This window comes from Dysidea avara, chromosome 10 (genome assembly GCF_963678975.1).
Source record: "Dysidea avara chromosome 10, odDysAvar1.4, whole genome shotgun sequence".
NCBI lineage: Eukaryota > Metazoa > Porifera > Demospongiae > Dictyoceratida > Dysideidae > Dysidea > Dysidea avara.
In genome coordinates, this window is record NC_089281.1 from 7,441,181 (window position 1) to 7,467,042 (window position 25,862).

Genomic DNA, 25,862 nt, shown 5'->3' on the forward strand with positions numbered 1-25,862 from the left:
GAGCCCTGGGCATGCAAACAGCTGACTGTTGTTGTGTCACAGAGCAGGAGCACTTTTAAATTCCTCAATTTCATCTGTGAGACTTAGTATAACAGCCATGGTGGCCCTAGTTGCACTAACTGTGGACTCTCTACTGCTGACTTGCATGGGGCTTTATTATGTGTTGTGTGTATAGGCTTTGTTGTTACATGCAGTTCTCCAACATTGATTGTACTTATCATGTACACTTATCCCTTGCAGTGGAGGTGCACTAGTTCTGAGTGTGGTTGGGCTGCGTCTACTGAGAGGATCCTTCGGAGAGTTATCCAGACAACACATCATATTCATCTTCACCTTATTGTTCTTCAACTTTGACTATGAACACTACTCAGAGTCTCTTCCCCTTGACTATTTTGTCATCTCCTTGATTTTCTACAAGGTGAGTGGAGCTGTAATGCTGTGAGGAGTATCTTGTTTTGTTTTGAATGTGAGTATTTGCTGTTTTCTGTGTAGTTTTACGACTTGCTGCTCAAAGTTCGTTTTATTGTTATCTACATATCACCTTGGTTGTTCTCTTGGGGATCTGTTGCTCATTTGGTTCTGCAACCATTACTGATACCTCGTATCCTCTTGTTTGTATATATTTACATGTCCACAGTTCAACAGCTGGGTAAGTCATGTTCCTTAACAGCTCCCTCAGATGCACCGCTCATATTCTTCATGACACTGATGGCGTCACTGTTCAATGCTCCAGTGAACCCCATAGTGGCCAGTACTCTCTTCATCATATCTTATGTGAGACCTGTGAAGTTCTGGGAAAAGAACTATAAGTAAGTTATCACATGTGCACACACGCACGCACACACACACACACACACACACACACACACACACACACACACACACACACACACACACACACACACACACACACACACACACACACACGCTGTCATTTATTCATCTTGCAGTACAAAGAGGTTAGACAATAGTCAAACCAGGCTACAATCACAGTTGGACCAGTCGCTACGTCAACCATCACATGAACACTTGGACAGCTTGTTCTATGAACACCTCACTTGGGCACTGCAGAAGACACTAGCAGGAGATCTGCAACTGGGTCGCTGGGGTCGCGTAACAGCTGGCGACATTTTTATTCTATCTGGAGACAGATTAAATGCCTTAGTACACATCATTGAATATGGCAATGGATTTGTGACATTCCAAATCCGAGGATTGGAATTCAGAGGTGCAGCTTTAAAAATCATAATTGATCAAAGTACCAACTCTTCTTTTTGTTCTTTGTTCAGGCACGTATTGTCATCAACGTGAAGTAGAAGCCATAACAGAGTCAGAATCTGATGATGGAGGTATAGACAATGAATGACTTAAAACTGTAACTTAACTCTTCTGCATGAAATTTACATACATACATACTATATTTATGGAACTTGGGAAACTTTGGTAGTGGAAAACTTGACGAGCTTTGGTACAGGAAGATTTCAGTGAAGAAAATGTAACCATCCTCAATACATTGTATTTGGAGGGTTTTCTTTTGGCAAAATAATGCTGATTCACTAATTTCCCCTCTGCCATATTTTTCCATCACCATGGAAGGAAACATATATAAATATTTACACTTAGGCAAAATGTTATGAATTACAAGGAGCCATGTATTATCCAATGATGAATGTTACCTAGAACTGTCTCTTGTTACATTACTGATGTGCTAACAATGTGTGTAATTTGCCTGTAGAGTGTTGCTGTTGTGAGCCAGGCCATCTGCCGGGACTGCTGTCATTCAATGCAGCAGTACGGCAGAGATGGTTGGCCTGGGAGGTGGTGTCACGAAACTACACTGTTCCCGGCTACAGTATCTCAGAGAACCAAGCTGACTATGTATTTAATGCTCACGAATACCGCAAAAACTACATCAGCTTTTTTGTACAAGTGAGCATATTTAAAATTTTGTTACTATTTGTGCATCATAATGTCTGCTTCCGCTTCCGCTTCGTAATCACTTCCACTGTTTCCTTTTATCTTGTAGTCTATGATCTATTTGTTTATCAAGTCACCGAATCTCACTGCTCGACTTGACAATCAAGCCATCATGGAAAAGTTGAAAGACCTAGAGATGGACACGTATGCTGAGGAATCTGACATCTTTTCTGAAACACTCGACAACGATTATCAAGCTGGCTCCATCACACGAGGGACATTCCTGGACACTTACTACAGTTTTATTGATGTGTGCGCCACAAGGATCCTGGGACGAGACCATGTGAGCTTTGTTAAATATATATATATAGTTTCTGCATAACAAAAATTCTACGGAGTTTTTAATTTTGATACACTTATATAATCAAGTCCAGTCTGAAGAACAAGGTTGTCCAACTCCTTTAGTGTAATTTTATATACTTCTCAGGATGTATAGACAGTCTATGTGTGAAGTTTGTGTCTTTTAAGTTCCTCCTTACCATTGCACAATGTACTACTGCCTTCATTTTATGCCTGAAGTATCAAACTGTAAACTTGGATTATCATTTAAGTGATAAGTACTCACATATAACTACAGTGTTTATTATCACCTACTCTACTCATAATAGCAGTGTAATTTGGTGTCTAAACTGTTTGACCATATAAAGAATTGTATAAGTTAATTGTCAACAATTTCCATCTGTTGTTTTTGTGTGTACACTAAGTTGATAAACAACTACAAAGGGTTTTCCCCTCTTTTCCCATCATTTATTAGGTAATTTGTCACCTTCTAAAAGGCAAGTATCTTGTATGAGGCTGTACCCTTTTTGTCTGTGTGCACCCTCCCGTATCATTTAGATTTGCTAGACTGTGAAGGTTGAAAAAACTTTGTTAGATTTGGAACTGGTTGCCTTGCATACAAAAGTGACACAAATAATGTGTTGTTAGTTTTTGTAAAAAGTTGAGTAATCAGGTTTACAGAAAGTTTTTCCCTCTATTTTCAAGGCAATACCTAGTGATCAGAGGTCTCATCTAGTAACCATGTGTTTTGCTTGCTCTCTGCTTGGCCGTCGTCTCTTCTACCAAGTGATGAATACACGATCATCACATTGGAAGTAAGGATAGTCCTTTAATGTTTTTATTTTTAAAATGCTGTCATTCTACAGTAGCATATATTGTGACTATTTCCTTCATGGACTCTACTCAATGTTTGTGGGTGATGCCCGGCCGAGTGGTGGTGACGAGTGGGTGTATCATGACTTTGATATTCTTAAGGAGGTAGTGTTGCCAGCTGTGAGGATAGCACTGAAACTGCACCAGGTGAACTGTATGCATGTGAACACATGCATGGACATACACACACACACACACACATACGCACACTCACACACATACGTGTGCATGCACGCACGCACGCACACACAAAGCAAAGCTGTCACTGTTGCCTGTGTACTAAATAAGTACTGGTAATCATACACCACATGTCTGACAGGTTCCACATGCACATCATACACTACACATAGTGACTGACAACACAGTCCTTCATAAACAAGGACACACACACACAGAGCATCCTGTCAACTTCTGAGTCATAAAAATTCCTGCAAGTGTCCTCACTAAAGCCACACACACACTAAGTGACAAGCGTACACACAACACCACATAAACAGGATGTACACACCACACACACACAGACACACCATTGTCTAACAGATTTTATAATCTTTTCCTCACAAACAACACATATTACATACATTTACTGACCACTATCACACATGCTATGCCACATACACACACAACTATAGATCAATACAATAGCTATGTGTTGTTTGTTACTAACAATGCCATTGGCAGTTAAGTGCTAAAGTAAACTGTTTTGACGTATCCTAGGTAAGTGGTTTAATTATTCATACCATCTGGAATCTGGTGAAATTTGGGGGCGAGTGGTTTGGATAAGTGGTCATGTGAATTTATACTGTGGGCTGTATGTGTGTGTGTGTTGTTGTTTGGTGTTGGAAATACTTTTCATGACACTGACCACCACAATAGTAAAAATATACTAGCACAATACACAAAACTGTTGTGATTAAACAAAGAAATATTTTTCTGAGACTTGTCAGTGTATACTCCCTTGAAATCAGAATCTTTTTTTATAAGGACACTTCAGGATAGTCCCAAGGTGTCCAGGATTCTTGTGTGGTGTATCATAAGAACTTGTATTTTATGTATAATCACTACAATGCCAAACCTGTCAATAATGTGCAAAGAACCTGCTTGCTTTAGAATTTACATAAATGAATGGCAAACCTCTCCAGTAGTAATTATGTAATTCTCACAATAGTAAGGTGTTGTGTTATGGATGTGTCAACCATTAAACTTTAATAATTGTGAAGCCTGCTGTCATCTTTTGGGCAAATTTCTGACCTTATCAATCAGGAGGCTGCATTGTACAGGTCATTTTGTACATATGAAAACATTTGAGGATTTTTATAGCAGCCAGTTTAAACAAGTTACCTCACTGTACAATGAGCTCCCTTCACTGAAACCATGTCTCTTCCCCAGGATTACTTCACATACAGTGAGCAGTATCGTACACCAGGCGGTATTTACTCTCTGATACAAGATACCCACTTGAATCATGTCATAGCTCATGAGGGGGACAGAGCTTGGAGAAATGCCATCATCCTCAACCGACCTTCACTGCTGGCTATGAGGTATGTGTGCATCTTAGTACAACTTGCTGTGGTGATTGTGGGTTTATATTTACAGGTACCAGCGTACTAATAATGATGGTACTGAAATACTGAACTATCCTTATACTTTAGTAAGGCTTGCTTCTCGCTACATCAAGTTCAAGGTTGTGAAGGTAAGTAAAGTTGTCCCTTGTTAATACCCTTAACTCCCAACCTAAAATTGGCCCCATCTCACCATGCACTTTGCCATACTGGGAAGTCTTGTTAGTATCATATGCATTATCCTTAAGAGCCACCGGATACTAATTTATTAAAGCAAAAAAAATCCTGGAGGCATACCCCTAACTGGCTACACATCACTGTTTAGTTTTCTACTCATGCCCTCTTATCCTACCTTGGTTCCACTGTAATAAAGAAGCTATTATTGGTAGAGCTATATAAACTGTATTCATTGTGTTATCTTGTTAGATCAACAGAGAGTGTGTACGAAGTTTGTGGGCTAGCCAACAACATGAGCTAATTTTTCTTCAGAATGACGACAGTGAAAGAGGGTCAATTCAAAATGCCAAACCAGTGTTGCGTAATATGGTGAACTCTTCAATGGACCTACCCATTGGTTATCCTGTGTATGTGTCACCACTGACAACTTCATACATTGACGAACATGAGTCAATCAACAAAACTATCATGGGAAAATATGCTGAGCCACTGAAAGTCTTGCAACTGGCAAAGACAGCTGGGCAGAGTTGTGTGCAGTGTACCAAGAGCAGTCTCAGCAGTTCAGCTGTGCTGGAAAAGAGTACACAAAGCTCTGAGATAACAGCCAGTAGCGGACCTTTGGTTACTGTACAACGTAGCACAAGTGTGGATAGTCTAACTGGGGTAAGACATAGTGGGACAGCTACAGCAACAGGTGCAGACAACACATCAATAGCTTCCAATGATTCTGTATCAGAATTTATGAATCAAATGATGACACCTAAATGGATCAGCAAAACAGTTGTGATTGTTGATGTCACGCAAGTGCAAGACTCTATCAGCGATCGGTGGTTGAAATCGCCTGAACCAAGTTGGTTGAAGAATGGCAACAAGAAAGCATGGCAGGATTGGTACCCTGAGGAAGGAATGACAGGCATTGTTGTGCACGAGTGGAAACCATCACATCCCAAAATTGAATATCGTAGTCACCTGGGTAAAATCATTGTTCTGATGGAAATTGACAACCATTTTGTCCCCATCCTTGAAGATGGTGTCGCAGACATTTCTGCTCTTTAATTTTTATAATATATTATATTGTGTATTTAAATTATGATTGATTATTATTTACTATTTTGTACACTAAGTGTTGATCTAGATGATTCTAATGTCTTTCTACAGGAAGAAAAAAAGAATACAAATTATATGAATTAATTGTACACATTTTCTTACCCTTTCTTTTCTATGTAAGCAAACTGGTATAGGTTAAGTTGTGAGGGACTACAGCTTAATCTGGTAGGCTTGGTAACTACAATAAAATATAAAGTAACACTAAAAATAGATATGCCCTTATATGGATAACCACAATGCAACAACAAGTCTGCCTTGTTTATAAACAGTTGATATTAACCCGGATGTGCTGTATGTGTAGGATCATGGCAACACATGGAAGAAATCTATTCATAGGTATATATACTACTTTGGTATTGGCTTATAGCAGTAGCAGGACAATGAATTGAAAAGCAATGTTCTGTGGTCTAGTGTGATACTTTTGTCCCATTGTGGTTTGTATGTTTCCACAATACGGGGAAACTTATTCATAGATGTACCTTTGGTTTTTGGTCTGCCAGACAATGAAAGTGATTTCTTAAGTTGGCTAGGATTTGTGGTCTTTTCATGATCACTGAAAACCTGGTAAAATATAAATGTACACATTGTTAGCAGTCCCACATAGCTAGGGGAAACCTTACCTTTTTAATGGGTTGATAAGTAGTTAAATCTACAAAATCTACACTACTACTGCTACTAGATATTTCATTAGAAGTTAGGGGTGTGTTTTGTACAAGTAATCCTTGCTGGGTTGATGGGGTACTTGTAGAAGTTTTCAGCTTCTTTCGTTTGACTGGGCATGTGTCATCTTCAGAAATTGTCAGTTTCCTACTCAATGTACTGTTGGTCTCCATTAAGCTGTCACTGCTACTGTTGCTGTTGTCACTAAAGGACGACTTGCTGTAACCATTTATCATTGACAAATATGATCTTTCTGACTGCTTGTACGCATATGCTGCCAATCTAATTTGCACCGAAGTTTTGACAGCATCCATTGCAGAAGGTGATTCTTCTGTGTAAGTTTTCTCAGATAATGGAATGCTGTTGTCTGTAGCCGTATTAACTGATGAATCGTCATCTAATTGTGAAGGTGTGCTTGCCATGTCAGCTTCACAAATCATTACGCTATTGGAAGCTTCTGAGTCTTCACATAACATTGACGAAGGTGACAGAGTCTCGGCTATTTCACACAATGGTGGGTCACTAGTGAAAGAAGATGACGTATCTTGCATTGCGCTAGCCGTTTGCTTCATTGGTGATTGTTCTATAACACTGATACTGTTGTCATCTTGTAAGCTAATGTCAGTTACCAGTGTCTGTGTTTCTTCCCCACCATCACTGTTGTTATTAGACATGTCAAGTTTTCTTGCCACTTGTGAGGCACTGAGTTTGGAACATGAGAAAGGGTTGCGTGGTGTGCGACTCGTAGAACTCGTCTGTCCATTGAAAAACCTGTAATGGTAAATACAAAAGTAACAAATTCAAATTCTACCATATACAGATAGAACTTTTTGAGTTCTTAAGCATTAGTATGGGATTAATAATAGTACGACATTATCACATCCTTAATTTTTGAAATTTGCCAAAACATTTATATTTGTCAAGTCTCAAAACTTTCTCACAAGTGAAAATTTCTAAATCATACCTTGAAACAGTAACAACCTGAGACTTGGTAGCAGTATCGCTGGGAGTTACTTGTTCATTGCTTGCAGTAACAGTTTCTGTGGAAGCCCCACTACTGCCAGGTGTATCTTTAGTATAATAACTTAGCAGTGTTGTGGTGTCATCGGACAAGTCAGCTCCTCCTATACGTGGAAGAAAAATTGTAATACCATAATTGTTTTCGAGTTTGTGTATACACAATAAGTTGGTGCAAAAGTAGTGCATTCTACAGAGGAATCTGTCAATAGGACATCTGTGTAATCCATATATCTTAGTATATAAACTAGCCTGGCTAATCAGGGACACAAATGGTTGTCAGTCTTGTGGCATTTATACCACACAGCTTCTACTGTATAGCTACTAAAAATTCTTATTCATACACTCACCAATCCTTCGAGGTGGTTTAAAATTTTGTCTGCTCTTCTCTGAGCAGGAGAAGGAGTCCAGGCTGGCTTGTATGGGAGTGGAGTAGTTTCGGTAGCTGGTGGACATTACAGAGAATGGTCCCTTCCTTTTGTTACCGTCCTTTGGTCCCTTTGCAGGTGAAACCTGCTGGATTAAAAAAAATTAGGAGTGTGTGCAGTGCGTGTACAGTATCATGTCATGTACATACAGTACACCTATATGCTTCACCTTGGAGGGACTAAACGTATCCATTACTGCATGAGTGAGCGGATTAATGTTGCCTCTAGCTAGACCCACAGCCTTGCGTGGTGACACCATACTTGACAAGTCAAGGGGGAATCACCAGCTATAAAAATCTTAGACACACGGAGCTTCCACATAGTGTTATAACAGGAAGCTTTCTGTACACACAATACTAACAACTATGAAACAGGGAAACAATTTCAAAGGGTTCTACCGTTATGCCATCTTTGGGTATGAACAGTTCCCAGATAGCCATATTAGTTGATATGTGTGTGTGTGCAGTAAATTAGGAAAAATTATCATTCAATAAGGATGTGAGTTGTGCTGTGTTGTAAAAGTGATGTTGTAAGGGTTTGTTAATTGTATGTGTGTAGTGTGTGTGTGTGTAGTGTAGTATATACAATTGGAAACAAAAGAACAGTGAGTCTCTGTCATAGTAATGGCTAGACAGGTGACAACATTTCCTTGCATAATCTAGACCTAACCTACCATCAAAAAACTTCATTATTTAGTCATGACCTAACTGCTAAAAGCTTCCAAGAACAAGTCACTGCCAAGTAACACAAAGTTATCTAGTGTTGTTATGTCTGTAAGTGTGTGTGGTGCGGTTGATGCTACATAGCAAGGAATGCACAAGTATACACATGTACGAAATTTGTTGAACACCCATGCACTATGTACTAGTTTAAGTTTAAGCACCACTGCAAGTGCAATATGGAAAAAATAGCACAAGGGTGTGGGTGACAGCACAGGGTGAAGCTGAGTGCTGTATATGGCTCAAGACCACGCCAGGGTACTATTTTTTTCACGAGTGTGACAGTACTTTAACTAGTTTAAAGTGCTTTCTGGTCATCTTTGTTTAGAACATATAGTGTGTAGACTCAAACTGTGTCAGTCAGCCATCAGACAATCAGTATCTATAGTACAAGTTTGGTCATAACAGTATAGCTAGCATTATATTGGCTACTATACTTCTGGCAATTTAAAATGTTATACAAGTGATCAAAAGTGCTGTTTTCCTTTCAGTGCTGTAAGGAAATAATAGCACTCTTATTTGTTCAATTTTCACCCTCGCAAGTGCTTCAATGATATCATACTCTTGGGGTGGGCATTAGTGAATTTTCAATGCAGTAATAGTGAAAATTGACCTATTGCACACACTTATTACTTTTAAAGAGAAATACAAAGAAGGATGTATTTATGGGTTGAGTTTATGCCTGCATATTTTACATGTTAATTACTTTAATTATCGCTGTAATGTTGTCACCTGTCTAGCTATCACTATGACAACAGACAGATACTGGCTGTTTTGTTTTCAGTAACATACATTACACACCAACACACACATACACATCAACTACCTTCTCAGTAAATATAGCTAACAAGTATAGTTTTTGCTAAATGCACATAAATATACACACATGTACTAACACACACTACACAGCAGACACCCACATAATACATACATTACACAAACAACATAAAAAGTGGATACACTCCAGCAAAATCGTAGTCCTCCTGACTAGCCCCTTCTGGTAGTGGCGTCAGCGGTACTTGACGTTGAGACCGAGGGTCAAACACAAGCTGGTGTTTAAACGTCAACTCTGCCTGCTGAAATTGCTCTAAATACTGTGCAGGAACAACCTTCCCTTTCTCAAACTTCAGAACCTTGATGACCTGACAACACACATGTATCACATCAGCTCATGTATCACATCAGCTCACGTACTACAGGAAGTCACACTAAATTAACAGCCTAACCACTGTGTAGCTAGTACAATACTATAAAGGGAAATATCTACTAGTTACACATTAAGCATACCTACAAGTGCAAAAGTAAAATTACATAGTATCTTACAGAAGAAAGAAAACTATAGAGCAGAATTGGGACAAACCCCAAAAGCATTGTCAAGCTGCCCTAATATTCAAGTGTCCATGTACACATGTACAGGTTCCACTAATAACGAAAAGCAATGACAGTTGTATTTCACACCTCAATGAAAAATTAGTGATGTACAGCAGCTAATTTGATTTGGTGACATATCAAACCTTAGCTACAGTATTAAGTCTCTAAGAAAAAAAACCACCCAACGTATTTTATAGTAGTACAAGACCATTTGTGACGTATGCACTGAGAGGCTTGTATGTTTGGAAAAAAAACAAAAAAAAACAATGGGCTTTTCAGTTTTGCCTGGTGAGTGCTTTTGGAGTTACATGCAGCAATAAACAGCAAGAAAAGCAAAACAGTTGATTTACACAGTGCCTATATGGATAATAAATTACAGGTGCTCATTTAACTGATCATAATTTTAGCAAGAGTTCATAATATAGAGAGGGAGGGAGAGTATCCAACACTGTATTACCTGGTCAAAACACACTGTGTTCAAAGATTGCACAATGACTAACAGCACCAAAACTTATTAAATCACTACTGAAAGGGTGTTAATTCTATTAAAGCAAAACACTAAGAATGTATCCCTTTGATAAATCAACACCTATCAACGCTCTTCAGTAGGTGAAGCCAGGTGATGAATTTGTATGGAAATATTCAGGATATGATGCAATCTTTGAACCAGTGTGTTTTTACCAGGTAATACAGTGTTGGACACTCTCCCTCCCTCTTTATATTATGAACTCTTGATTTTAGTCATGAACGCAACAGGCTATGGAGTTGGGACTTGTGTCATTACGTTTGCTGTTTCTAAACTTGAACAGCCTTCTTGATTGATGGCATGGGTGAATATAGGCCAAAAGCTATACCTTGATGAACACCTCAGTTCATGGTGAAAGATAAACTTACATTTTACCGCAACATAAACAAACAAACTTAACTCACATTTGCTTTGTTGTACAGAAATGAAGCAAGTACATTATGCAAACAAGTTGGGTTTTCAATCAACGGGTCACATTTACAGTATTCAGCACCACCCTTACACCATAAACAGGCAATACTCACTTCAAACAACACTGTACATAAAATGTAGTGAGTAGCTGAACAAGTGTTCTATCATTCCAGTATAGAAAATACACAACATAAATACTTAAGCATTTTCAACTTTAGAATTTGTTAATACAGAATAATTGGTTTTCTGATTTTGCTAAATGCTTAATACATGTAATTGTCGTGTAACATTAATTAAATGGCTTTCTTTAGGGAAATAATCTTTCCTAGTTTGCATATATGGTTTAAACATTCATATGGGCCAAATAGTGCATCCAGTATGCATGCAGTTTAGTTCCAGATGGCTAAACTCTAGTTCTAGTTGTCAAATTTCTCACCACGTGTTTAACTTCGATTGTGGGATTAATCATGCGAGTCACATATGACCTGATTACAAAATTAATGGCGAAGCGAACAAATCTTATTACAAGTTGATACAAGCAACTGCCATTGAGTTATGAATCATTTTATAAAGGGTTTGCGTGTGAAAAGTCACTTACATCGCAAGTTTTGGTCTCATGTGGGCAAAACCCCAGGTATCATTTTAATCCTTATTACATCACAAATACATAGAATTAAGTAAATAGAGTAGCCATAGAAAATATGTTTTAAAAGTTGTGGTGCTTTGTATACAACCATGTGTATTTGCTACTGACCAAAAGTGTCTTGATTATCAAAGTGTCTTCATTATCAAAGTGTCCTAATTTTCTACGTCAGTTTACATGTTAAAAGAGATCCTTTGGAGACTATTATGAAGTGTCCAGATTATGCAGGTGTCCTTATTTCCAAGTGTCCTGATTAACAGGTTTCACTGTATCAGAAGATTGTGTATTAATATAGAACCTTTAGACTTGAGCTATCTGTATTAAACAGGTTGTAGAGATATTGCTCCCCATTTGGAGTTGCACTAATACTTACGTTTGTCACTTTTCTGGCATATTTCTTCATCAGCTTATGAGCAGTGGAGAGACCAATTCCAGGTACTGATGGAAGGTAGTCACAGCCGGACAATATGCACATTTGTCGAAATTCATCCAAAGTGAAATTCTAAGAGAAAGAGCGACAAGATATGTTAACAGAATTGGAATAGGAATACATACATATGCTGGTAATTGTGGAGTTTCCACTGCTTGTATTCTAAGTGTATACATGGGTGTGTGCACGTGCGTGCGTGCGTGTGTGTGAGGCAGCATAGCCAAGTGGCTAGAGCATCAGCCCTGGTAATTGAAAGCTTCCAGGTTTGATGCCCAGTTATGCCAAGTATTGTGTTGTTGCTCTTTCCTTGAGCAAGAAACTTTACTCACATTGCTCCAGTCTACCCAGCAGTTAAAATTGGGACCTGGTGGCCTGGGGAAGCAGCCCACCCAGCTGTAACATCAGTGGGCACAAAGCAAATGCCAAGCTTCGGAACTTAGGGTTCCACGGCCTCTCACAGTCCTCCTGCAGGTCACTAGCCCTGGATTGACCTGCACAAGACTCGAGTACCTGAGTGGTGCACAGGCAACCCAGTGCTGTTTCGCTGGGTGGCAATAGCTGTGTTTCTCACAACTGCCATTTGTGTGTGTGTGTGTGTGTGTGTGTGTGTGTGTGTGTGTGTGTGTGTGTGTGTGTGTGTGAGTGTGTGTGTGTGTGTGTGTGTGTGTGTGTGTTAGTGGTTAATACTCACTGTCAGTTTTCCATCCTTCATAGAGCCAAAGTCATCACTATCAATTACAATTCCTCCACCAATTTCATCCATCTTAAAAAACACCTACAATAAAAACAATATTACAGTAGGTGACTTTAAAAAAGTTTACATTTGGTTTTGTAAAGACCATTGTAATGTAATAGTTTTACGATGACCTTTGTAATGGTAAAAACCAAACATATCGTAATTACTATCATGTTTACATGTTTAAAACAAAACAAGTCCAGTTGCCAGTTGCTTGCACAACCACACACAGAGGGGCAAGAACAAATTAAATGTGTAACTACCAGCTGGCAACAAGCTTGATAACAGCAAGGGCAGTGAAATTTGTAACTTAGTAGCTGTCATGTAGCAGTCAATTAACAAAACAATACCTGTACAATATACAACACAACACAAGCAATCAATGGTAATTACTAATAGTATTACAATAGTTCTTTTTGAACCAAATGTAAACTTTTTAAAGTCCCCTACTGTAAATAACAACTTCCAGCTGGAACCCCTAATAAGGTGTATACTAAAATAAACTTGTTAAATGAATAATGTTAAGAGATTTGATAAGTCTAATTTCTAATTTACCAGTTTCCTCAACTATTGTAGTTTTTGTACAGGTAGTGTGTTAATTGTGTAATTTGATATTTACTAACAATGTATGGCTTTAACCCATCCATACACCATACACAGAAACAGAAAGGATATAAACATGTATCTAAAAATGTATATGCTAAATAAGTATGTTACAAAGGGGAACCACCTGATATTGTACTTAAAATTTATTAATCTAGGGATCCAAGAGATATGGTATCACAGCATAACTGTGAGAAAATCAGTACAATGGCTGATAGTTTCTCATAGAGCTATGCTGTAATACCATCATCCATCTCGTTTCACTACTTTTTATCACTTGGATGCCTACTTCATTTTACTAGTTTGTTTAACAGCATACAGCTATACACGTGTGACTGTTCTATTAGGGTGACTACTGTAATCTATTACCAAGGGGCGTGGTCACTATTACTGATTTTCACCGTGCTGTCATTCTATACTAATATGAGGAATCATGTTTGAGTATAAATAGAGATTGTTAAGAGATGTGATCCTATGCTCGCCTGTATTAGTTAACCAAGATCATTAATGGGGGTGGTCTTGGACGTATTGTGAAGTTACTGGTATCTACCGGGTATCCAGTACCTTTACTCTGTGGTGTCTAAATATGCTGTTCAAGAGAAGTGTTGATGCAGAAAATAAACACCCTAATATGGTTTTGTTGCATGAAAAAGACAACAACCAGCCTGATTGAAGATATAGGAGAGAAAAGGCACAGAGGGCACACACTTGTTGGAACCTCAAAGGGCACATGCCACTGGTGAGTTTGTTACTGTGGTATAAAACGGTGGCTGTGCATTGCTTTGTTTGGCCTCCAGCCTTGTCAATGTGGTCAGTCAGGCGGGCAGTCAGACCAAATTTTAAGGTTCAACAATTAAAAAAATATATATATATATATATTTATATCGAGCCGCCTGTGTTTTCTTGTTTTTAATGTTGTTGATGGACTAATATTTAGGATGATGGTATTTTACGCATGTCACTTTAGTTAAACAGTACTACTGTACTGTTTGATAATTCCTTTAATGGTTGCTTATATAAACATAGTCAGTTGCCGCTACCACTAAACTGTTGTAGCTATTCCTATTCATTACAATGTCAGTTGTGATGCAGATATGAATAAAGAGTTTTGTATTTAGCCTTTGACAACCAGCTTAGCTACAGGAATTAGCAGAAAATATGAACTCATCAAAATAATTTCCTAATTTAAAAAGGTGTCCTTATAATTTTTAGTACTATACACAACTACAAAGTGCTTATCACAAGTTTCAGAAGGCTAATGAGTTAATTAATACAGTATGAGGAACTTGGCTGTCCACTCCTTTGTTACTACTATAGATAACAGAGAAGCAATAAAATGGAATTCGAAGAATGTTCGAAAATGGCCGGTTTTTACTCAGTGGGACAGTTTTAATCATTATTAGTGTACACACTATCGAGTCCTTGTCAGATGCAATAGTGTGAACTAGAGCCAACCAGAGTTTAATACCAGATGTCTTTACAGTTTCCTACTGCAAAATCATCATTTTTTTATGGTAATGCATCTTGAAAATACAGTTGCAGTGTCCTCATAACATTTGATGGTACCAGTCAACATAGGAACAGACAATTATTGCAGACATGGATATCAGACACTCTAGTTATGTAAAAATCGATCCAGCAATTGAAAGTTCCAAAGACAGCTAGATGCTAATCTTATCAAGTACAAACAGATGAGAAGACCATCGTTGTGGGTGGCAAAGTGTGGACATTAGCTTGGTATAGTATGTTCACGTTGAGCTGAATCCTCAAAAACATTTAATAACTCATGGATGCAATTACACACAATCTCGAAACTTGGCTCTCATTTGTAGGACTGCTCGACCCACTAAAAATATTTCAAAATCTTGTTGTTCAAATGTTTGACATAATATTTACAGCCAATCAAAAATTTCACAATACATTTCCTATGGAGAAGCCATATAAGTACAGTGTCTATTACAGCCCTTTCCGGAACTTGTAATGAAGCCAAACCGTACGTGTCTGTTTTTGACACCTTTGCTGTTACCAAATAATCATCTGGTTGACCGAAACGTTAACTCTGCTGAGAAAAAATCCACTTTTAATTTTTAGCTGTCTTTCAGGATTCAGTTCAACATGAGTAGTGTGTCTTGGTCATGTTGAAATTGCACCTTATTATGTACAATCTCTGTAAGAATTACTGGAATTCATAGTGAGATCACAATGTGGTTTAATATCACTACAATGTGGCTTGATTGATGATGTTGTGGTCAAGATAATGCACTGTTGTTGTTTAACTAACTATTGACCAAGTTTACATTACTATTGTAAACAATTGGTTAGGTTCATCTCTAAAGAATGTACAAAATCTTACCTACTTCAAAAGCTATTTGACCTTCACCTACAGATGGGCCGTACAAGGAAATTGACATACATACGACTGTTTTGATTGAATAAATATTCACAAGAGGTTGTTAATGACTAACCGTCGAACTATTAGTCAAACTATTATTTGTGAGGATGCTTAAAGGAAGCAATGAGAGTATCGTGAAAAGCTGAACCACCTCTAAGTTAAATAACTACTTACAATGTAATTGATAGTACACCAATTTGTTCCCTGACAATATAACCAGCTATGTATCCTGCTCTGTGTAGCAAAAACCTGCAATGAGATGCTCTGGAGAAGTGCACACAAAAAGTAGCAAATAATTTTTTATTCCCTCACATCATCTGTATCTGAAGCAGTATACATACATTACACAACAGTGTATTACAGACAATATGGTTATTCCACAAATAATGGGTACACTAACAGGGCCGGATCTAGCACTGCAATGGTGGTAAGGCCATCTGAGTAGACTAAAAAGCACCACAATCTAGAGGGTCTGGGGGGACCCTTGAGGAATTTTTTTAATTTAGTGCTCTGAAATGGCATCTACATGTAGACCACTTTTAGCTTCAAATTTGATACTTAACCATAGTAGTGATTGCATTCCTGTGAAATACAAGATTATAATACACAAGGAATATCTTAGTGGCAAATCAAACTGTGAGTCAACTGATAATGAAGAACTATTCCGAGACGGAGACGGCACGAGGTTGGCCATTAATGGAAGAAAAATAAAACCAAGTTGATTGGTTGGTTTTGGCACTGTAGGATATCTGGCAAATCAAATTGTGAGTCCACCAACGATGAAGAATTATTCCGAAAAGTTATTCCGAAAAGTTATTCCGAGCCATTTATCAGATGTGCATGTTTTCTTAATCGCACGTGCTATTTGAAATAGCTGTCCAAAAGTTGGTACAGCCACTAGATCTGGACTTGACTAACATTTACACAAACACATTATAATCTTAGGTATGGTAGCTAGGGAATATAGGCTTAATAGTTAAGAGACCAAGGAAAGAGCAACTGCAGCCTAATATCAGACTTGCTGTTCTGTACAGCAAGATGGTTTAGATCCCTTGAAGGAAATCAATCATGCGTGATAATGATTTAGGGATATCATATCATGACATAAAGGATCTTTCTAACACTTCCTTTCTCAGCTGTGCCAAGTTCAGAAAGTGAAAAGTGAAAGTAGCTCTGCGTATAACATCAAAACACTTTAACAACTATTTTTAGATTTGTTATTATATGTGACTGGATAAAATGATCCAAATTGCACATTAGAAGTTTCAAAGTAAATATTTTTTTTAAATTCAAGCCATTACAACTTGCCAAGGATAGTGAGCATGCGTATGAAATTCACACAAGAGGTGCATCAATCTATTATCTTTCAGACTTTCCAGTACTTGTAGCTGCTTGTAAAGTTTCCTGCCAAACAAGATAGAAAACCTGTAGTAATATCACAAGTGCTCACAAGAGGTGGAGGGTGGTGGTGAAGAGACAGACTTTCTAATGGAGACAGACCACGATTGATGTCCAGACACGAGAATACAGGGTTGCGCTGGCTTCTTAGTGACTGATATGCAGCAAAATCAACACAGAAAATGTTTGGCCAACCATACCAGACCATCCACCAGTAGACCACTCAAGCCAGATCCTTCACAAGGCTAGAAACTACCATTTGAGCTTGCCACACCTCCCAGAAAGATTCCAGTCTAGAGAATTTTGAGGGTGAAAACCAATAGTATGATAGTGTAGCCATCCACTGGTGGTGCTAGTTTGAATTTTCCTGTTGTGTGATTTGGATCAGTTTTGGAAAACCTGGTCACATATTATTACAGCATTCGAAATGATTAAGTACTCTACTGTGTGTAAATTATGTGTGTGAGGTGTGTAGTGTGTGTAGTGTAGTGTGTAGTATGTGTTTATCTGCTTGTAATCCACATGCATGTATGTAGTATCCCTCACACACCTTCTTGCAACCAAACACTAACAAATCAGAATCCTCCGTAATCACTAAATCAACTATCCCTTGCATGGACAGGTACGCCAACTGAGAGTCAGCCTCATATGGAGCCACAATACACTCCACCTTCATGTCATGACAAGCCTACACACCAAATAACAAACACACACATACAGTATATTTAAGCACAGAAAAAAAGGAAAGAACTACACATGAAAAAGGAACACAAAAAGAAAGAGCCCAATTTCACATGTGTATACCAGATGGCCGGCTTCCATTAGTTTCTTTGTCCTTTAACCAGTTGAGGAAGGACAAAAGAAAATAATACAGGCTGGCTGGTGTGACTACACATTCTTAATTAGCAATACAACACCATCGCTTGTTTGTTAACTGTTTTGTATCATAATTCATCATTAGTGAACTCATTGAAGTGTCAGAAGTACAAAGCTATAATAGTACAACAAATACACCTCCTATACTTATTAAACAATGTAGCCGTGTTGTAAACTTTTTTGACTATGTTCTGTCCATTACACATCCCTACACACAGATAATGATATGTGAAGCTGGTCTAGGACCAATTTGCTTATTTCAACCGTTGGAGATGTGATGCAAAGATTGTTAACTTGAAATCATGGGTGCGCTCCTGTGAATTGACACCTTGCACTGTCAGCAAAAAGATATGAGACAAAAATTGTACACACTATGGTATGCCAAAAGGCATCTGTACGGCTGCTGAAGTGACATCTAACAGTATGGATGTTTCAGTTCTCTGTGAATCACAACTAACTTCCTGTGATAATGCATTATTTCTTCTTATCATACAGGTAAGGTTGTCTCTCCATATTAGGACTATCTAATAAATGATGTAAGCTGCTTTTTGATTTGATAAACAGCTAAACTGCTTCCACAGTTGCCTAGCAATTCAATTAGCTTACAGGTCACAAACAATATTATTCTGTGTATTGACATCACTCCTTTATTTACACAGGTTATTTCCAGTCACCTGACCACTGTGTTCTAAGTAGTGTAGAAAATTTCCCTTAGCAAAGTGGGTAAAGAAAGAAGTGGCAAACTATGGCTGCTAGTACCAAGATTCAACCTTCTAGTTGATAGTGTCAGCACCACACCATGACATTAGTGTTTCAATGACAATGATGCCTGTATTGTAAGCTGTAAGGAAATTTCTCTGGGAGAAGCAGGTAAAGAAAGAGGCAAAGAGTGGGAGACAGAGTGGCTGTGAATATTGACATTTTGTGTCACTAGTGTATCAGCCCTAACGATGCCTATCTTGTTCAGAAAGTGAGCTAGTTATTTCATTTTTGGAATTTTCGTTTGATGAACGTAGTAGTAAACAACGAACCAAACCACAGGCTACTAACTAGTTAGTAACCTCGCCGCAGGTTTCCATTGTAGAAAGAAGCCTCCAGATATCAAAGGAAATTTCTAACCTAAGTAAAAATGTTCTTGCCTTCGGCACTTGTGCTGTGAGGCCTTCTGGTATACAGGTTCTGCCTTTAGCAGGTACTTTAATCATAATCGTAATATGGTTTTTTTATAAAAAGAATTATGCTTCAACACTAGACATTGCCATAATCCTGTCTTAGGACACAGCCGCGAATGCACAAAACTATTTTTCCACACTGGCTAGTATATAACTGTCCACTAACTGTCGACTCTTTATACACAATTTCATAGTACAAATAATTATTTTGAATGAGCTAGTGGTAGTGAAGATATATTTCTGAGAAACAGCATTAATCATGATTATGCACTTTGGTTGCTTAAGGATACGGTATAGTCACGGGCAATCATTCAAAATTTTGAATGCCTAACAATACTTTTTAAGAAGCCCATAAAACCAGTCTAGCAGTGTGAAAAGTTTTAAATGAAGGTGAAGCCTTTCATATTTAATGTTTTTATGTAGCTACAGTGTAGTTTGAGGCAGGTGGAACACTACAATTTGTTGTAACACAAGTAAGCCAGCCCGTACATCGCTCAGCTCCAGCTGTCACTACCATGTTTTTCAGTCGCCAAATACAGCAAAAGCTGTAGGCTCTATTGGCTTTTCTGGGGCATAGTGATACTGTATATTAAATTTGTTAGGTCCTGTGGAAGCGTTTTTGGCATGTTTCTCCCCAGTGACTCGGATACAAGCCTTCAAAGAGCTTGTTTCACCCGAAAAAACTACTAAAAGTTCAATAAAACGTCTATACTACCAGTAACTTTAAAAAATCGCTTCCACAGGACCTAGATATTTTAGTTGTTTAGCCACTTGTGTTGAAATTATAAGGATTCAGTAATCTGTTAGTCTGGTTTTTGGCGGCACGTTTTTATAAAACATCGCTCTATTGTAGACCACACACCCAAGAACAGTCGTTGTTCTGTAGTAAAAACAAACAAGCACAATTAGTTGTGTCGTTAACACAACACAGTTGTTGAAATTATTTATCCCTGCTTGGTTTAAAGCAGGTTTCGTAATTTGTTCTGCCACACCTTAACACACCCAGGTAGAGCATGGCTCAAAACTTACAGTGTGAATCAATCGAGTTGTGCCAACTGGGTCCAGTACGGTACAACAAGGAGAGGTGGGCTGGCACAGGTTGTCCTGGGATAGGATACAGTGTAAACACATAGTGAGCTGGCATTCTGCTAACTCCTAGTAACCGCAGGTGATGATGCAAATATTTGCAGTTATACCTACTGGAAAGGTCAAAGCTATATGAAATGGCCAAAAACACTGGCCATGGTCCATACATTGGTAAAGAAGAACTCTTAATCTAACAACTAGTCAGAGAGCTAGTAAATAACTTGCTTGTATGCACAAAGCCTGTCATTACTCCTGATATTTAATGAGAACAACAATTTTCTTGGAAGATATTTAGAAACAACAATACACACAACTTGTTAGTAAACTAACACAATAACAACATGTGTACAATTAAACAATCAATGAAGCACCACTTAACAACAGGTGTTACTAAGTAGTACAAAGCCATACAAGGTCTCAAGATAGTCTAGTTCTTTCAATTGCAAGTACTTGTCAGTTGTTTGCATTTTGTTATCATTATAGTTTTTCACACCTGTGTGCTTATACCCCATTACAATCTTGATCAAAAATTCTATTCCTTCACTCAGCATATTGCATGCATAGTATGTCAGTACTAACTTTTATCAGGAGCTCATCGAATCCTATGGACAAGGGAGCATGTAACTCTGTACACTACCAATACAATGGGCAAAATTCAAACATGGTTTCCAGTGTTACTATGTATATAATTGGTTACATCATTCTTATGCACAACAGGGATACACTGAATGGGTTGATACTCTATCGTCAACAGTTAATAATAAGAGAGGAGAGTATGTAACGCTGTATAGGCCTGTAATAGATGATTGCGCAGAAGTTAAACGGCTTCCTTTCCGTGTAACGTATAGGCTTCTAGTATTTGTTCGTTTCCTTACCGCAATTAGTTTAGCCGCACCGTGATGAATCCTCGAGAATATTCGAAGACTGAACTAAAGACTGAGCTGTATGTACAGGGAACAGTGTGAAGAATGCTCAAAGGTAGGGTAACATGGCGACGTAGTGAAAATTCGAAGCGATACTCCGCCTTTGGTTCAGTGTTTCAGTGTATTGGTTTCTCAGACGCTCTCCCCCAGAGTTATCTTCGAGGTTAACAGCCACACTTCTTTATGCAACAGAGCGATGCTCTTCGTGGTGAACGTGAACATCGAGTTGAACGCACGCCCTTGTGTCTGGGATAGCCTTTGTGGTTAAATGCGAAAATATACTAGCCAGTCTGTACGTTACGCGGAAAAGAAGCCGTTTAACTTCTGCGCAATCATCTGTTACAAGACTATACGGCGTTAGACACTCTCCTCTCTTATTATTAACTCTTGCTATCGTCTTATGTAAAGCTGCTTCGATAGGAGATTGTTGAGTCGAAGGTAGAACTTGGATTAGTCAAGTGGAGTGATTTCGTGTGATTTTACGTGATTAGTGACTGTAGAAAGACCGTCCTACTAACCCTGTGCTATTCCTCCATCGTGCCATTGAACTTCCATTTCCGTAGCTTTGCTTCATCAGCATGCATCCACGCAAAATATCCTAATTAGGAAATTTTAAAAGTATATAGTACACGGCAGCCATGTTTGAATTTCGCTGTTTACAGAGTTACATGCTCCCTTGTCCATAGGATTCGATGCGCTCCTGCTTTTATTAGTGGGAGCTTTGCAAGTTTGTACCTACCAAACTTTAGGTACACCAGAAAAAAATATACCGTTCTAGTAGTCATATCTACCCAGAAAAAACCAGCACTGTGCACTATAAGGTGCTGTGAGTCAGCAGAGGCCAATCTTCCTACTGTAATCTGCCTCCTATAGTACGTTCGCGTTGAGCTGAATCCTCAAAAACATTTAATAACTCATGGATGCAATTACACACGATCTTGAAATTTGGTCCATTTGTAGTACTGCTTGACCCGCTAAAAATATTTCAAAATCTTGTTGTTCAAATGTTTGACATAATTTACGACCAATCAAATTTTTCACAATACATTTCCTATGGAGAAGCCATATAAGTACAGTGTCCATTATAGCCCTTTCCCGAACTTGTAATGGAGCCAAACCGTACGTGTCTGTTGTTGACACCTTTGCTGTTACCAATAATCATCTGGTTGGCAGAAATGTTAACTCTGTTGAGAGAAAAAATCCACTTTTAATTTTTAGCTGTTTTGCAGGGTTCAGCTCAACGTGAACATACTATAGGCTGTATCATGTCCAAATGGTGAAGGTGTGAGCAAACTGGACTTTCACCTGTTACGCAACACATGGACAGTTGGCATTTGCTTTAATACATTGATGTTACAGCTGGGTGGGCTGCTTCTCCAGGCCACCATTATACAGCTTGGGTAGACTGAAGCAATGTGAATAAAGTAGCATTATATTTAATTTATAAACGAAGTAGGGATCCAAGCAATAAAAAGTAGGAAAACAGGAGATGCTTAACTCTATGAGAAAATCCCTACATTGGCAATTATTTTTAACTTATTTTTATAATTTTTGTAATGCTAAGTAGGGATTTTCCCACCAAGCTATGGTGTAATACCATCATTCATCTTTGTTTCATCAACCCTACTTCATTTTAAAAGTTTAATATACTAGTTTGTTTAAGGTCTCAAATGGTGAGTTATTTATTGAGTGACTGTTCTATTAGGATACCTATCCACCTAGTGGACTTTGTCTTATTCAGTAAGTTTCGTCAGGAACGCATCAAATCCTATGGACAAGGAGCATGCAACTCCATACACTACTAACAATATGGGCAAAAATCAATATGGTCTTGTGCTAGTGACATAGTTACATCATTCTTACGTGCAACAGGGATACACAGAATGGACTGCTACTCCATCATTTTGTGTGAAGGCAGTGAAGCACCTTTGATAGGAAAGCCATTGAGTTGAAGGAACACCTTGGAATAGTCCACCGGAGTAATTTCATGTCACTATCGAATGTACAAAGACTGTCCTGCCCTGCCTGTGCTATCATTCTTCAGTCATGCCATTCAACTTTGTTTCCATAGCTTCACTTCGTCGTGCTGCTAATATTATGTACTGAAGCATGCATCTCCATAGTACACAGCAGCCATGTTTGAATTTCACTGTATACAGAGTTACATGCTCCTTTGTTCATAGGATTCGATGCACTCTTGGTTTTGTAGATGGATATACATGAAGGTGAGATGGAATTAAGCTACATAAAAAGGTTTTAGTCAACAAATAATGTTTTACATACCAACTACCAGTTCTTTAATTATTTGTCAAGTTACCATGAAATGATTAACTCATTTCCAGGATTAGAGACTGCTATTGAATATCATTACTTGGTTCAAGGTGTGCTGCAATCACCAATGGCTTCTTTGTCTTTGCACCCATATAAAATAAAATACCTGGGGACAACCCAGCTGCTAATGAACCATGCTGCTGAACCACACTATGGTAGGTACAGTGAGTGGGTATACACAAATCGTGGACAATCAGATTTTAAAAGGTGTTTAAATACATGCAAGAATTGAAGTCATGATTTAAATTATAACACCATAGCATTGAAAATGAGGAAGATCCTACTTAAACAAATGATGTGACGTGTGATGAGTTTATTATGGATTCAGGTTTCCTTATTTATTGAACACACAAGCCAGTCTGAATAGATACAAACATTGTAAAGTGGCAAAAGTGTCAGATCTTGGTACAATCAAAGACTTGCTCACATTAACAGCTAATTATTAATTATGGATGACAGCAAGGAGTTTCCAATGTACATTAGAAAATGGTATGCATAATATGCTTTGATCTTTGCAGGAAAATGAGGTCTTTAAAATCCACTATATTCAGGCTGATAGCCTGCAGTGGGCGACCAGTCACCCAAGCCAATTAACCACTTGATCTATTCATTTTATAGGCATGCCTCAATTATGGGAGGTACAACCAAATGGTGTACGTACATTTGTTACGATGAACGGAGAAGTCCAGAAATATCATGGAAAATTCTGCTTAGTGTCCATCTGTTTCTAGAGTGTTTTAAGGTTGTTTTCGTCTACTACTAAACTATGGATAGACTATACTAAAGACCCTTCCTTATAGAAATGTTATTTTGTGCTACGTGCAATGTGGGTGTGGTACATATTTGAAACCGTGCCTGTTCTTCGTACTACTGTGGCGCCATTGAAGGCGCAACTTGTGACAACTTGTTTCCATCATACAAACTGCTTCTTCGACACATTTGTTCTTAACACTGCTGTGAGCACTGGCTACTGCTAACCCAGGTTGATCACTGCCGTTTCCCAGTTGTGCCGGATCCAAGTTTAACTTGTGAAAGGAAGCAGTGAGAGCTTCGAATTTTTTCAGCACTTCCAACAAAAACACCATCAGTCTTTCATGACATTGTGTGACGATTTCAGAACAACATATAACCCAGTCCCACAATGACTCCACCTACATGTGCATATAAAATGCATACATTTTCTAAACCAGTTTCGTGGATTTTAGACTTGCTCTGCTCAGTTTGTAAAATCTACGAAGGTCCTTGTGCTAGGTCTAACCTACACTGTCCTGAGAATTTATCTACAAGTCAATTTAACACTGAAGACATTTGTACTCAATTTCTGTCACACAAACTAGTTCATAGAACTATGGTGTAAACTAATACAGCAAACCTCTCTATAATGGACGTTTTGGGACACAGAATTTCTCAAATTAAGACAATATTCGATGGAGAGCCAAACCTCTTGCTTATTTTGAAGAGGCTTTCCACCGTACAACTGTCAAACACAGTACAAATGAAATTGTTCCAACATTATTCTTATTGGTGGTACAAAATGCACATTTTCAACCACGTACTTTAATGAAACAGTGGGCCATTTCTGGTGACACATCAATACATTTCTGGAAACACTCATAAGCATCACTTCGCTTTCCCTCCCTTAGCAGAGCCTTCCCTTTCTCTCTATACTCCTTCCTTCTCTTGCGACGTTCTGCTTCAGTTTTTGACTTGATGGGTAACTGTGAGCCATCAAACACGATAATGGGTGTCACTCCTTTATCAAGTAACATTTTCACTCTCTTTACACAGTACTTCAAAAATGGCCTACACATAGCAAACAAACATACAGATAAAGAAGTTGGATAACAGCATAGCAACAACGCATTTAAAATCCGGAAGTAAACGGATACAAACGGAATTATTTACATCGCTTATATTGCTACTGAGAAGTCTAAAAGTGTGTTTTACTACTGACTTACAATGACTCTATCTTTTCACCTTCATTTGGTCCCATTACAAGCTGCATGGGGCAGGAATAAGCGCCCCTATGGAGCCAACAGTAAGCGTCAACTGCTACCTTCTTGCCACAAAACGACGCAATGTTCATTTGTTTCTGGATACCTTTCAGAAAGGGCAAGAGGCCAGTGATGCCCATGGCGCGAACCGTGACACGAATTTGCCGCCAA

General features: G+C 38.4%; 2 protein-coding genes across 3 annotated transcripts in view; one reads left to right on the plus strand and one right to left on the minus strand.

Moving 5' to 3' along the window:
- Positions 1–6,055, plus strand: part of LOC136236287 (pecanex-like protein 1) — a 27,586-nt gene extending 21,531 nt beyond the window's left edge. The window contains exons 21-32 of the mRNA XM_066026426.1: positions 241–418; positions 493–601; positions 680–809; positions 951–1,228; positions 1,290–1,349; positions 1,736–1,929; positions 2,027–2,260; positions 2,962–3,071; positions 3,123–3,276; positions 4,519–4,670; positions 4,726–4,822; positions 5,118–6,055. Of these exons, the coding sequence (XP_065882498.1) occupies positions 241–418; positions 493–601; positions 680–809; positions 951–1,228; positions 1,290–1,349; positions 1,736–1,929; positions 2,027–2,260; positions 2,962–3,071; positions 3,123–3,276; positions 4,519–4,670; positions 4,726–4,822; positions 5,118–5,924 (2,503 nt within the window). The 3' untranslated portion in view covers positions 5,925–6,055. The remainder of the gene's footprint in view (positions 1–240; positions 419–492; positions 602–679; positions 810–950; positions 1,229–1,289; positions 1,350–1,735; positions 1,930–2,026; positions 2,261–2,961; positions 3,072–3,122; positions 3,277–4,518; positions 4,671–4,725; positions 4,823–5,117) is intronic.
- Positions 5,920–25,831, minus strand: LOC136236288 (uncharacterized). 2 transcript variants are annotated; one of them, XM_066026428.1, is made up of 13 exons: positions 25,656–25,831; positions 25,254–25,500; positions 17,860–17,997; positions 12,872–12,955; positions 12,124–12,252; positions 9,760–9,941; positions 8,250–8,340; positions 8,003–8,165; positions 7,600–7,759; positions 6,596–7,406; positions 6,455–6,536; positions 6,078–6,153; positions 5,920–6,020 (listed from the first exon to the last, which is right to left on the minus strand). In XM_066026428.1, exons 1-13 carry the CDS (start codon positions 25,829–25,831, stop codon positions 5,969–5,971), a joined length of 2,391 nt encoding a protein of 796 aa, XP_065882500.1. In that variant the 3' UTR covers positions 5,920–5,968. The 2 variants fall into 2 exon arrangements, with proteins under 2 accessions (XP_065882500.1, XP_065882499.1); XM_066026427.1 differs by having other exon boundaries at positions 8,003–8,168.
- Between the last annotated feature and the right edge of the window lie 31 nt (positions 25,832–25,862).

Excerpts from the sequence above, each read along its gene's own strand:
- LOC136236288 (XM_066026427.1), bottom strand. The coding sequence starts at position 25,831 with ATGGGCATCACTGGCCTCTTGCCCTTTCTGAAAGGTATCCAGAAACAA. Across the intron at positions 7,760-8,002 it reads TAAACCACCTCGAAGGATTG|GAGGAGCTGACTTGTCCGAT; the intron begins GTGAGTGTATGA and ends TTCCACGTATAG. Across the intron at positions 6,537-6,595 it reads CTTATCAACCCATTAAAAAG|GTTTTCAGTGATCATGAAAA; the intron begins GTAAGGTTTCCC and ends ATATTTTACCAG.